This window comes from Ciconia boyciana, chromosome 6 (genome assembly GCF_034638445.1).
Source record: "Ciconia boyciana chromosome 6, ASM3463844v1, whole genome shotgun sequence".
Lineage (NCBI taxonomy): Eukaryota > Metazoa > Chordata > Aves > Ciconiiformes > Ciconiidae > Ciconia > Ciconia boyciana.
In genome coordinates, this window is record NC_132939.1 from 27235881 (window position 1) to 27247909 (window position 12029).

General features: G+C 45.0%; 2 protein-coding genes across 7 annotated transcripts in view; both read left to right on the plus strand.

Moving 5' to 3' along the window:
* Positions 1-4934, plus strand: part of CELF1 (CUGBP Elav-like family member 1) — a 69293-nt gene extending 64359 nt beyond the window's left edge. For 3 of the 4 annotated variants that reach the window (XR_012042915.1, XR_012042914.1, XR_012042916.1), the window contains exon 17: positions 4800-4934. The gene's annotated coding sequence lies outside the window, so the exon portion shown is untranslated. The remainder of the gene's footprint in view (positions 1-4799) is intronic. The other variant, XM_072863777.1, reaches the window with a different exon arrangement.
* On the plus strand, positions 653-11888 carry RAPSN (receptor associated protein of the synapse). Of its 3 annotated transcripts, none has more exons than XM_072863793.1 (8): positions 653-762; positions 4800-5138; positions 6421-6579; positions 6919-7017; positions 7115-7237; positions 9934-9987; positions 10625-10824; positions 11595-11888. In XM_072863793.1, exons 1-8 carry the CDS (start codon positions 682-684, stop codon positions 11665-11667), a joined length of 1128 nt encoding a protein of 375 aa, XP_072719894.1. In that variant the 5' UTR covers positions 653-681; the 3' UTR covers positions 11668-11888. The 3 variants fall into 3 exon arrangements, with proteins under 3 accessions (XP_072719894.1, XP_072719895.1, XP_072719896.1); XM_072863795.1 differs by lacking the exon at positions 653-762 and adding an exon at positions 2049-2264 and having other exon boundaries at positions 11595-11803; XM_072863794.1 differs by lacking the exon at positions 9934-9987.
* The last annotated feature ends 141 nt before the right edge of the window (positions 11889-12029 follow it).

Here is a 12029-nt window from a genome sequence, read left to right on the forward strand (position 1 = left end):
CCACCCACCTCCAGAGAGAGAGATACAAGAATTACTGCAGGGAGGAGAGACTTTTTTTAATTCCGAATCAGACTTTTATGGAAGCCCTAAAATCTATAAAGTACCTAGATAATAATTTGAATAGTGCTGCTGAACTGATTTTTGCACATTAACCAGCTGTGCCTCAGCATTACTTTTCTTTAGCCTTCTGTAGATTTTTCCACAGTTTCTGCTTCTAAAGTTTGAGAGTACACAGAGTCTATGCTGAAACATCATCTAGCACATTACCGCTCTGAAAAACAATGCTAAATTAAATAATGCAAATATCATGGAGTATATAAGCTCCCAAAAGAGAATCAGTCTGATTGTAGCAAGACTTTTCTACCATTTAAAATGCTTTTCTTTTTTAAAATACTTTTCTGAGGAAATTTTGGATAAAGGTATGGATGGAATCTCTTAAGATCATGACTGCTACGATGTAAAGCCTCTGGGTAGACTGTGGTTCCTTATTCTTTTATGTCCTGCTTTCCTTAGGGATATTACCTCCGGAAGGCTCCCTTGGGTTTGTGTTTCCTTAGGTAGCCATGACACAAGCCAGGATGGTCCAGCTGGTGGCCTGTGAGAAGATTCTGTTGGTATTTGCCTTTGCTTGGGGAAGAGCTGCCACCAAATTCACATAGAAGCAGGGAGGCAGCTGGACACATGTCTGCTTCTGCATGTGGGTCTGTTATGAAAACGCTGAATTGCCTTTTCTCTTTGGCCTGTAAAAGGATCCCAAAACAGGTATCTGGGACTTCTGTATCTGAAAAACATTAGACTTCCCTGAGGCATCCCCCTGCCCCACCAAGTTTGGTATCTCTTCTTATGAAGGACAGAGTAAATCTATAGATAACCAAGACTGGGCCCATTAAAAGTGTAGCACATCAATGGGGGTAAGAAACTTGACTCCTAGAGGAACCAGCCTAACTTTTACTCTTTCAAAGGTGTGTAGAAGAGTTAAAGCTGTCTTCTAATTGGGCTAACAATCCTCTTATGCAATCAGAAGGTGCAGAAATCTGTTGCTTTGGGTCATTATTGTCATTCATCATAAAAGATCAGCAAGTTCTGGGTGCAGAACTTAATCAGTGCCTTTGACAACTTCTGTTGAAAATTCTCGGAGGACTGTCACACATATCCCATGGCAGTGAGCAACAGTCAGTCATGAACAAAGTTTTTCAGGATGCTTAGCTTCTTATTGTCCCTGAAATTAAGAAGTCAGTGCCATATTTGCAGCAAGTTTGTGACAGAGCTGACCTTTGTCCACAGAAACAGTCAATATGGAGGTCCTCAAAAGGGAGGCTGAATTTTGTGCCTGGGAAAGTATCAGGCACATTGTTGCAAGTATAATACTGCACAGGTGTACATGCTGGAGCCTTCTAGTTCATACCTTACTTTTTAAGGCATGTATTGTTCCTAAAGCTGCTATCCTAGCTGAGGCTGCTACCTCCCAAGCTAGCCCACCATGACCAGCGCTTGTAAAAGGGGATGGCCAGAGAGAGAAGACAGAGACAACTGAGACATCTCTGTGACTGCAGTTGATTGTCTCTCCCTGGGGTATTTATAAGCTGCATACTGGCAGGCAGGGTGGGCAGTTGGCACGCTGTGACCTTGGAGCTGAGGAGCCTGCCTAGCATTCCTGGGAGCCATGTGAGCTGGACTGGCAGGCGCAGCTGTAGCCAATGGAGAGGAGACCAGCACTGGCTGCTCAGATTGAGTTTCACTCCTGTCGCTTGAGATTTTTCCCTTTCTCTCCCTGTTGTGCTTTTCCTCTTTGTTTATGGGACTGGAGAGGCGAATGCACTGATGGAGTCCTAGCGAGCAAGACGTTTGCCTAGTGGATTTGGGATTCTACCTTCAGTGCTGAGCAACCACTTTCTTGCTGTTGCCTACCACAACTCCAGCCCCCTGACGTGGCTGGGCTTTTATGGCTCCAAGCTTTCTGAGCACACAACCCGCCCTCCTCTATTAGGGCATTTTATGTTGTGTTTTCTTCTATGCACTTCCTTTTTGCTGTCCTTAGAGGTTAGTGTATGAGGCTTTTTAATGCATGGGAGATGGGTCAGGACCAGACAAAGCAACAGATAGAGAAAGGACTCCATCTTTACCAGTCTAATCAGACCGAAAAGGCCCTGCGAGTCTGGATGAGGGTTTTGGAGAAGTCTGCGGATCCTGCTGGCAGGTTTCGGGTTTTGGGTTGCCTCATCACTGCTCATGCAGAGATGGGCAGATACAAAGATATGCTGAAGGTAAGGCAAACTGGAGATGAATGCATGCCATTGTGTCGCACCACTACGGAGAGTGGCTGGAGATGAGAATCTGAAATCGGGGGGTTTATTTTGTATATAGTAGAACATACCAGCTATTGAGTGCGTATTGTGGGCTGCTGTAATCACTGCTGCCATGACCAATAAATAGCTCCAGCCCACAAGATACACAGAATACTACTTTTCATTGGGTCTGGTCCCTCAGGATTCCCAGGTTATTGAGGTTCTCCAGTTAATCATGGGGACCTTTCTTGATTTATTCCCCACATACAGGCACACCATGTTATCAGGCTTCAGAAAAAGGTATGAAAACAGGGCCTTTGCTCCACTTAAAGCTGTTGACAGTGTGTATGTCAGTGTAAAAAGAGACCTCCAAGTGGATTCTGTAGAATACGCAGCAGTCTTGTGGAGACATGTCTGTTATCTTGTTGTTCAACTGCTGTTTGATATCTAATATAGATCTTACATTGGTTTCTATTGCAATTATTTGTTTGCAAGGGGGCTGATTAAGAGGGGAAAGAGGATGCTTTTTTGGCAGAGGGGTTGAGAGATGTTCCAGGAGGGGTCTGCCAGTTGAGGTCAGAGAGGGACTCCCAGTTGTCAGGACAGCATAGAAGAAAGAAGGATATGGGGCTTGATGGAAGAGTGGTAAAAAGAAGCTGAAGTTACATTTCAAGAGCATGAGGATAAACATGTTTGATTAAATGAACAAAAAGAAGCTGATGTGTGGATCTGAGAAGTAACAGGATGTATACAGAGAGCAGCAGGCAGTGTTTGGGAGGGTGAGTCAGGAATCTGAAAGACAAGGCAAGAGGACGTTGTAATAGTCTTAAGAAACTATCCCAGCCTGAAATAGGGTCTTGCTAAAGGGCCTTGATATTCTTGTCCTGATGTTTTTGGTTGCCTTTTACTAGACTGGTAATCATTCAGCATTTAGCACAAAACGTGAAGGGGGTGCCCACATCTCATTGAAAAGTTTTTGGTAGCTCTGTTTAGAATGGGAGGGGCACATCTTGCTAGTAAACCCATGCACATGTCAAAGCCCTATCTTAAAGCCAAATACTTAGAATGAAGAAGAAAAGAGAGGTATTAATACACTTAGAAAACATTTACCCTTGGAAAACATTTGAAGAAAAACAGTTCTGATAAATGATGTGGAATTAAGCAGAAACAACAGACTGATTAGGGAAGAGAGAAGCAAAAATGGTAAGATGTGGCTACCTGAAGGAAATACTGAATGCTTCACAGAAAATAAGAAACAGGCAAAGGAGTGGCCTCAGTATACCTGAACCTTAATTTGTTACCTGAGAAGAGAACAGAAAGTGGGATCAGAGTAGGAGAATTTTAGTTCTTCCCGGTATTAGGAAGGAAATATGGCTTCAGTCAAACTGAAGATTTTACACTGCGAGTGATCAAAGATAGAGGAAGGAGAACTTTAGCAATAAACCACTGAGAGAGGAAATGCCGGGAGAAAAGGGGTCAGAATTCAAGGCATGAAATTAACTGTGATTTAAGAAAGGTTATGATGCTCAACCTCTTTTGGAGAGAAAAATTACTTCACACCAAGGAAAGAGGCTGTGGCAATCAGGAAATAATGAAGAACTTGTACAAAGGTAAGGGAATGTGGGGAAGCATGAGCTAATACACGTTACTGGGTCCACACAGCAGCTTTCCTAATGCTAAGGAAACTGAGAACATATATATCCAAACATACGCAATTTATGGTTGGTTGTTGGTTTTGGGTTTTTTTATTATTATTTTGTGAAGAATGTAAAATGTTGTAGTAGCTTAAATTATTATGTGTTGCCACTATACAAAAAGGAAGTAATTGGTGCCCTTGGGAATTGTTATCTATAAACCTAACTGATAATCTCTAATGAAAACACATACTGAGAAAATTGCTAAAAATTTACCTTTGCTACTGGTATTAATTCAAGCCAGCAGTGTGCTTGGTTCATCACAAAACACAAAAGAGTCACTGCTCAGAAGAGTTTGCAGTCTAAAAGAAAGAGACTTCAAATCATGTAAGAGAACTGTACGCAATGAATCCTGAAGGTTATAGAACCAAATCTGTCAAGACTGCAATTTGTTAGTAAAAAAATGATGAAAGAAGTAGCTTGCTTACTTTCTTTCATTAATAGAGTAATATCTTAAGAATTCCAGAGAAAGTGGAATAAATTAAACTGAGTGAAAGAAAACTGAGCTGCATTGTGTCAAACGTTTCCTGCTTCACCTGCTTCTTTTTAGGGCCATTTACAGCTTTTTTCCACTAGTTCATCTTCCTTGCCCCAGAGACTGTATGGAGAGAGGGAGAGGTTTCTTCAGACTGCTCATAGGCCTTTTAAACCACCAGATAACTGCTCAATGTATATGATGCTTCTCAGTCTGTGCTGCTGGACTTCTCTACCCTGCTCAGAGATGAGCCACTTCTCCAGTACAGGGTGCTACTCTGTGGGTGTTTGAGCTGTATTTAAATAAACTACACACTTTTATAAACACTGTCTTTTCTACTTAAAGTTTGCAGTGGTACAGATTGACACAGCACGGGAGCTGGAAGACCCGGATTACCTTACAGAGAGCTACCTAAACCTGGCTCGCAGCAATGAGAAACTCTGTGAATTCCAGAAAACAATCTCTTACTGTAAGACGTGCCTGAACATGCAGGGTACCACTGTGAGCCTGCAGCTGAATGGCCAGGTGAGCCTCAGCATGGGCAATGCGTTCTTGGGCCTCAGCATTTTCCAGAAGGCTTTGGAGTGCTTTGAGAAAGCTTTACGCTATGCACACAACAACGATGACAAGATGCTGGAGTGTCGAGTCTGCTGCAGCCTCGGGAACTTCTATGCCCAGATAAAGGTGCGGTAACCTAAGGGACGGAAGGGTGATTGTCTCATGGATTCAGGAAAGAATTGGAAATGGTGTGAATTTCAGCTTATTTCTTTGCTATAGAAAGTGAAGTACTGAGAGAGCGTTGTAAGCTAAAATCTTTTCTTTGTAAAATCATCGAGTACTCTCCTTCACAGTAAGGATGGGAGGATTAGTGTAATGTTTATATAGCACAGCAGAAGCAGCTGTGAATATTCCTGTGTGTTGAAAAGATCAAACTTAGCTTCAAAGAAGATCACATCAGAGGAGGTACTGTCTGCACACAGGGCTGGCAGCCAGAACTCATGGATTATCTATTTCTACCACTATTGCAGGCAAATAGCTATTTATATGAGCAAAACCAGGCAGGAACTAAGGATGGGGGTGATTTGCCAGTTCTAACTTCTATTACAAACAGCAACAAATGGGTTTTCCTCACAAAGTCTTGATTTTTGTCGCTAATGGAAGACTCGCCAAATGAAGTGTTGAAAACTGTCAGTAAACTTCCCTCACAGTACCAAGAATAAAGAAAAGAACATTGTGCTGGATACTTTTAAGGTATGAAATAAGAAGGGAGAAAGGAAATTTTAAAAGTTGTGGTTTCCTTTGTGCATCTTGGAGAATTAAAAAATATGAGGACTCTTTCATTTCTGCAGTCTCACGTAACTTACTTGAGAATGGTTTTAGATATTTAGATAATAGTTTTACATACTTACTGTAAAATAAGATTTCTTTCTAAAATGCTTTTAAGGCAGCAAGATGTTTAAAAATGAAAGTATGTTATATTATTACTTATTGTGGATTTGGTGAGGCCATGATTCTTTGTTCCTGTTTCCTGCAATGATGGATAACCAGCCTCTTAGAGATCCTGACTCACCATATGGAGAACATGAGGGCTCCATGTAGATGCTGAAAGCAGAGATGATGTAAGAGCAGAGAAAGCTTTCAGCCTTTGGTTACAGAGGAGGGTAAATGGTTCTTGCAGAGTAAAGCTGATGGCACACTATATAAAATTCATTTGCTATGTCATTGCCCCAGTGTCCTGAACCCAGGGAGTAGTACGAATTCAGTATATGGCAATTCCACCTACCACAGTTTGATATCCAGTGAAAACATCTAGTGAAATACAGCATGTGGAAGAGGAGCAGCAGGAGTTGAAAGGTGTACAGAAATCTGCTAGCTGTTGCAGTGTTAGTAAACAAAAAATGGTTGCTTTTTTTTTTTTCTTTTATTTTTGCTGTAACTGCTGTCTGTCTGCTTGTCTGCCTTACAGGACTATGAGAAAGCCTTGTTCTTCCCATGTAAAGCAGCTGAGCTGGTGAATGATTATGGAAAGGGCTGGAGCTTGAAGTACCGTGCAATGAGCCAGTATCACATGGCAGTGGCCTATCGGAAGTTGGGGCGCTTGGCAGATGCTATGGACTGCTGTGAGGTATAGGGTGCAGGCAGATGCAGAGCTGTCAGAGGTCTCTGCAAGGGGATCTTGCCTACAGGACTGGGAGGACGACAGACACCGAGGCATTCACACTTGACTCTAGATGTTCCTGCTGCCTCCCAGTCTTAGAGCTGTGGTTCAGTAGCCCAGGGGGCCTCAAAAGTTTGGGTCTATGAATGGCCCTTGGTTGGGAACGTGTGAACAAGACTTTACTTGCTTTAAAAAGATTGTGCCACTTCTTTGGAGCTGACCTGTCAGTGGCTGGAGTGCACATTCCCGGCCCTGCTGTTTTGAACCAGGAACAAGCTTTTACTGACCAAAGACAATTTCTTTCAGGAGTCCATGAAGATTGCCCTGCAGCATGGTGACCGGCCTCTGCAAGCACTGTGTCTGCTGTGCTTTGCAGATATCCATCGCAGTCGCAAAGATGTGCAGGTACAGCTCTTTCCTGCCAGGAAGGACAGAGGGGATAGCAAGACAGTGTGAATAGCAGGCCATAGCAAAACATGTGTTTTCCTCCCTGCTTCTGCAGACAGCCTTTCCTCGGTATGATTCCTCCATGAGCATCATGACAGAGATTGGAAACCGTCTGGGCCTGATCCAGGTGCTGCTAGGAGTGACTAAGTGCTGGATGATCCAGAAGGAGCTGGACAAGGTCAGTTACAAACTTGTTTCTACAGAAGATGGTTAGACAAGATTAGTGCGTACAGTCTTATTCTGAACCGTACGCCCATCAAAGTGCAGTAGAGACCTGTACCCCTTGGTTCTACAAACAGGGTCTCTTGCTTGTACAGTTACACTTCTCCAAATGGTCCCTCTCAGCCAGGAATTTGTTACTAACAGTATGAACATCCATTCTGACTCAGACTGTTAACTTACAGAATTGTCTCATTAGTCAATCCTGATGACTTTAAGCACTACCCTGAGAAACCAGCACTGAGGGAAGGAAGCCTACTCCTGCCATTGTAGGCAATCAGCTTATGCTTATGCTCAGAAACAGATTCCACTGCCTACTTTTTAGCTACATGACTAAGCTCATTGTTGTGACAGTGATGATATTTAGACAGCTCTACAGCTCCACCGTGTGCTTTGCAGACAAACGTGGCATCAAATTCCTAGAGAAACTTTGAAGTTATATAAACTGTGATGTGAAACAGATAAATGAGAGCAGAAAATTATTTGGGAATAGACAAACGGTCAATACAGTACAAGGGGGCGACATTACTTATTTTGAAAATGCTTAAGCAGTGTATGTGTGTTAAAATCCGGATTGCCCTGGATGCAGCAGATTGCACTGCAGGAACATTACTGGGCTGCAGAATGAGATGCTCAAAGGTTAGCCTTGAACTAGTGCTGAACAATCTGGAACGCCTGCACAGTGTCACATCAGGATGCTGGTTTGGGTGTAGGTATGATGAAGATTCACTCTTATAACTCATAAAAGACACAAAGAATTTTAGCTCAAATGAAGCATCCCGGATATTAGGAAATCAAGCATGTGTCTGTCAGAAAAGACAAGTTCAGGGTGCTGTCAGCATCTGAGTTGTCTACAGCAGAGAATCAGTTGGGTGAGATACACCTTGCAATCTCAGTGAGTAAACACTTTGTTTGCAATGGAAGAAGAAACTGTGGACTTAAAAACTTTGCTCAGTGTAATCCTTTCCCAGCCTCATATCCCATATTCAAAAGAATGGGACAGGACACAACAGGTAGGCCTCTACATAACAGAATATTCAGAGCACTCATCAAACCCTTACCATCCACTAATCCCACCTCTAGCAATTGCCACCCTCTGATACCACAAGCAGTTCTCACCTGTGAGGGCCTGGTGAGGGCTTTGCACAGAGTCCTAATCTCACCAAAACCCACAAAAGAAGAGAATGAATAGATGAATCTTGTATTCTGTTCCAGGCATTAGAGGGAAGTCTGCCCTGGTGGGTCAAGGACCCTATGCCCATTGCCCCACGTGTGACCTCCTCAAATGTCACAGCCCTGAACGCTCATCCAAGCCTGTTCCTCAACTTGCCAGTCCCAGTTTCCATTTCTCATGCTACTCATCCCAATATCAGTTACCTAATAAAGCAGTTTGCTAACTTTCCACTTGCAGATTCCCTGTTCTTGTCCTAGCTTCATCCATGTTCCCAGTCTCCTTGGCCAGTTAGTCCGTTTCCTTTCATTTGCATGTAGTCAATGCTATTGCAGATCCTCCCAGGCTGCTGTCACAGCCTGCTTGCCCAAACTCTTGTGCAGTCTCATATTCCTGTCCAAGACAAACTGTCCCCTGGACTTCTCAGCGTCTCTTCCCCCACCCTACATGCTTCACTTTGATTCTTAGACCTGGTCATTAATTTCAGGGTTTTCTGGTACACAGTCACTCTTCCTAGGCACAGCTCTCAGTTATGTTCTACCTGCTAGCCTTCAGTTCCTGCTTCCCTCTTCTACAAGTTCCTTTTCCTAGACTGTTCCTGCCACCACAGGTCTAATGCCATCTCCTCTGCATTCCAAGTACATTCTTTCATCTCATCTGGTCCCCTTCTCCTAGAATAGCAGTAATGCCAAATTATAGGGTAGAAATTTTTTAATGTTCCTCCTGAAAACGACTGCATCACAAGGGAGACCTCTCCTTCCCCTTGGACAAATCTGAAGCAGATCTCAATAGTTCTGGAAAACAGAGACTGATGATCAGAACAGTGAGGAACACTGTGGCATCTAGGAGAAAGTAGGGACTCATTTGGTATAACAGCTGCTATGCTAAACACTTTCCTTCAAATTGAGAAAGATATATAGCAGTACACTCCTACATCACACCACGTGGAAGTAAGACAAAGTGGATATATGAACAGCAGGGAAAAAAATGGAAGAGCGTGGGTGTGTCGGTGGTGCTGATCCCTTTCCTCCGCTCTTGTACAAGTGAAATTGGAGTTGCCCAACGATTATTGAGCCTGTAGGGTAGGATGGGGAAAAGGCTTGCTTTGCTTGTGCTTCATCCCAATCCCAACAAGCATGTGTGAGTGAGTTTAAATAAGTCTGTATTCTCTCGGCTTGGAAACACCAGCCTCTGCCAACATCATATCCCTACTTTGCACTGTGTGGCTGGAACAGAAATTTAGCTCTTGGATTATCGGTGGTCCTTCAGAAACCAAGCTTTTCTTATGGATGAACTTTTGGGAAGGGAGGGAAATCTGCCAGACAGCTATCTTGCATCTCCAGAGTTGCAGTGATGCTTGTTTATACAAATTCTACTCTGTACCTCTTTACCTCTTTCTTTTAATAACTCCCATAGGGCATTCATACAAGTCTGGTTTTGATACATCAGACTGAGAACTGATGATGCGTGCTCTCCGTTCACAGGCTCTGGAAAGCATTGAAAAAGCACAGGAGCTGGCAGAGGGACTAGGGAACAAGGTAGGATCCTACAGCTCCTCTTCAGCACTGGCCGTAGTCTTCTGTCAGGCAACTTAAGAAGCCAAGCGTTGAAGTATCCAGACTTGTTATTGCTTATTAACATGTCCCTATTAACCAGTCGATGCTTGGGACTTGCTTTGTTGTGAAGTGTTTAGTTGTGGGCAGTTGCACAGATGATCATCACTGTGCAAGTCTGGAAAGTGAGGGAGAAGTCACAGTGGGATAAACAAAGTGGAATGGGAAGCAGTAAAAATGGGGTATGAAACAAGCAGAGAGCTAGAGGATTTGGGGTGTCTTCTTCAAAAATATTATTGCCCTGAGTAGCAGCTGAACTGTGTGCTGGCTGGAGGCAAAGGGAAGTGAAATACAGTGATAGCTCAGGAAAAACATCTTGATGAAAAAGCTGCAGAGTGCCTCAAACCTGGTGTCCCCTTTTGTGATACAGAGAAGTAGGGTTAATGGCAGGAAGTGCTGAGAGACCACATGTCCTTATGACTGATACAATCCCTTGGGCAGCTTTCTGTGCTGATGTTTTTCTAGCTGGCTGATGGGGCTGTAGTGGTTTCCACTCCTTCTGTTGCTGGTCTGTCTTCACTTAGTTGTTCATTTTTCTTATGTTTCTGCCCTTCATGTGCAGCTTGGCCTGCTGAAGCTCCACTGCCTGTGTGAAAGGATCTATCGCACAAAGGGTCAGCAGCAAGAATTGCGTGACCATGTAGTGAAGTTCCATGAATGCGTGGAGGAGATGGAGCTGTACTGTGGCATGTGTGGAGAGTCCATTGGGGAGAAGAACAACCAGCTCCAGGCGCTGCCTTGCTCCCACTTCTTCCACTTAAAGTAATGAGCTGAAGTACTAAAGATCTTTCTCATGACATTAGTCATAGGAAAGAGCTGTTCATGCCCGGAGTAGGACAGTCCTATGCATGCTGTTGCCCAGGTCTAAGCACAGGCTTACCTGTGCCCTGCAGGATGCTATTGCAGTGCCATGAATGTTACAGCCCAGAAGGGTGAGATTTAGCCATAATATTTAGCCATCCCACTCCTACTTCTGTCCTCTAAATGATTGCTCACCAATGTCCTCACCTTGTAGGTGCTTAGCCCAGTTCACAGATTATGTGATTCCTCTTGGGAATCGGTTCTTCACTCCTAGAGGCAGTTTGGATTTTTCCCCCGAATCCTCCCACTTTCTTGTCTAGAGGTACACTGAGGTGAAGAAGGTATTCAGTCTGTTATTGTGCTACTGCCGTGAAAGAAGTTAGCCGTACCATCACTTTATTTTTAGAAGAAACATGAGTGTAACAAAACACTTTGGTTTTAAAATCTTAATTTTCAGAACTCAGCCTCACAATGAGCAAACTACTGGGCAGCGAGAGGTGCCTGATGAGCTCTGTGGATTTGTTTGCAGCTGTACAGGACCTTACTTTTGTAGAGGAACATGCTGAAGCACCTCCACACAATGGGTGGAAAAGAGATCAAAACTCAAAGCGGGAGGGAGCTTTTTCCTATGTTATGTGGTTAATGTATAGAATAGCAGTGGGAGCGGCCCTGGGGGAACCTCCGGCCGCAGGAGGTAGAGCCCCCCCCGAAACGACCTCCTCCTTTTGCAGGTGCCTCCAGACCAACGGGACCCGGGGCTGCCCCAACTGCCGCCGCTTGTCGGTGAAGCCCGGCTACGTCTGACCGCCCGTGGGGCTCGGCCTGCGCCGCCGGGACTGCTGGGGCCGCGGGGTCCCCCGCGCCTCCCGGGGCCCTTCAGGCTGGGCCTGGGCCTGGGCCTGTGCTGGGCGGCGGGGGCGGCCTCGGTCTCCTCTCCGCGTGGCCGGCTCGGCGTGGCCCGGCCCCGCTCCCTCCCCCCTCGCTCCTCTGTACGGGGATTGCCTGTAATAAACGCTATCGCTGCCGGTGCCCTCGCCTGCCTCCGCCGCCGGGCCCCGCGCCGCGGCCCCTCACGGGTGGGGCCGTGGGGGCAGCAGCGCTCGCTCCCGCCTCCGCCGGGCTCCGCCCCTGCCCCGCACCAAGATGGCGGCGGGGCCATCACTCAG

Excerpts from the sequence above, each read along its gene's own strand:
- RAPSN (XM_072863795.1), top strand. The coding sequence starts at position 2,049 with ATGAGGCTTTTTAATGCATGGGAGATGGGTCAGGACCAGACAAAGCAA. Across the intron at positions 6,580-6,918 it reads ATGCTATGGACTGCTGTGAG|GAGTCCATGAAGATTGCCCT; the intron begins GTATAGGGTGCA and ends AATTTCTTTCAG. Across the intron at positions 9,988-10,624 it reads CAGAGGGACTAGGGAACAAG|CTTGGCCTGCTGAAGCTCCA; the intron begins GTAGGATCCTAC and ends CTTCATGTGCAG.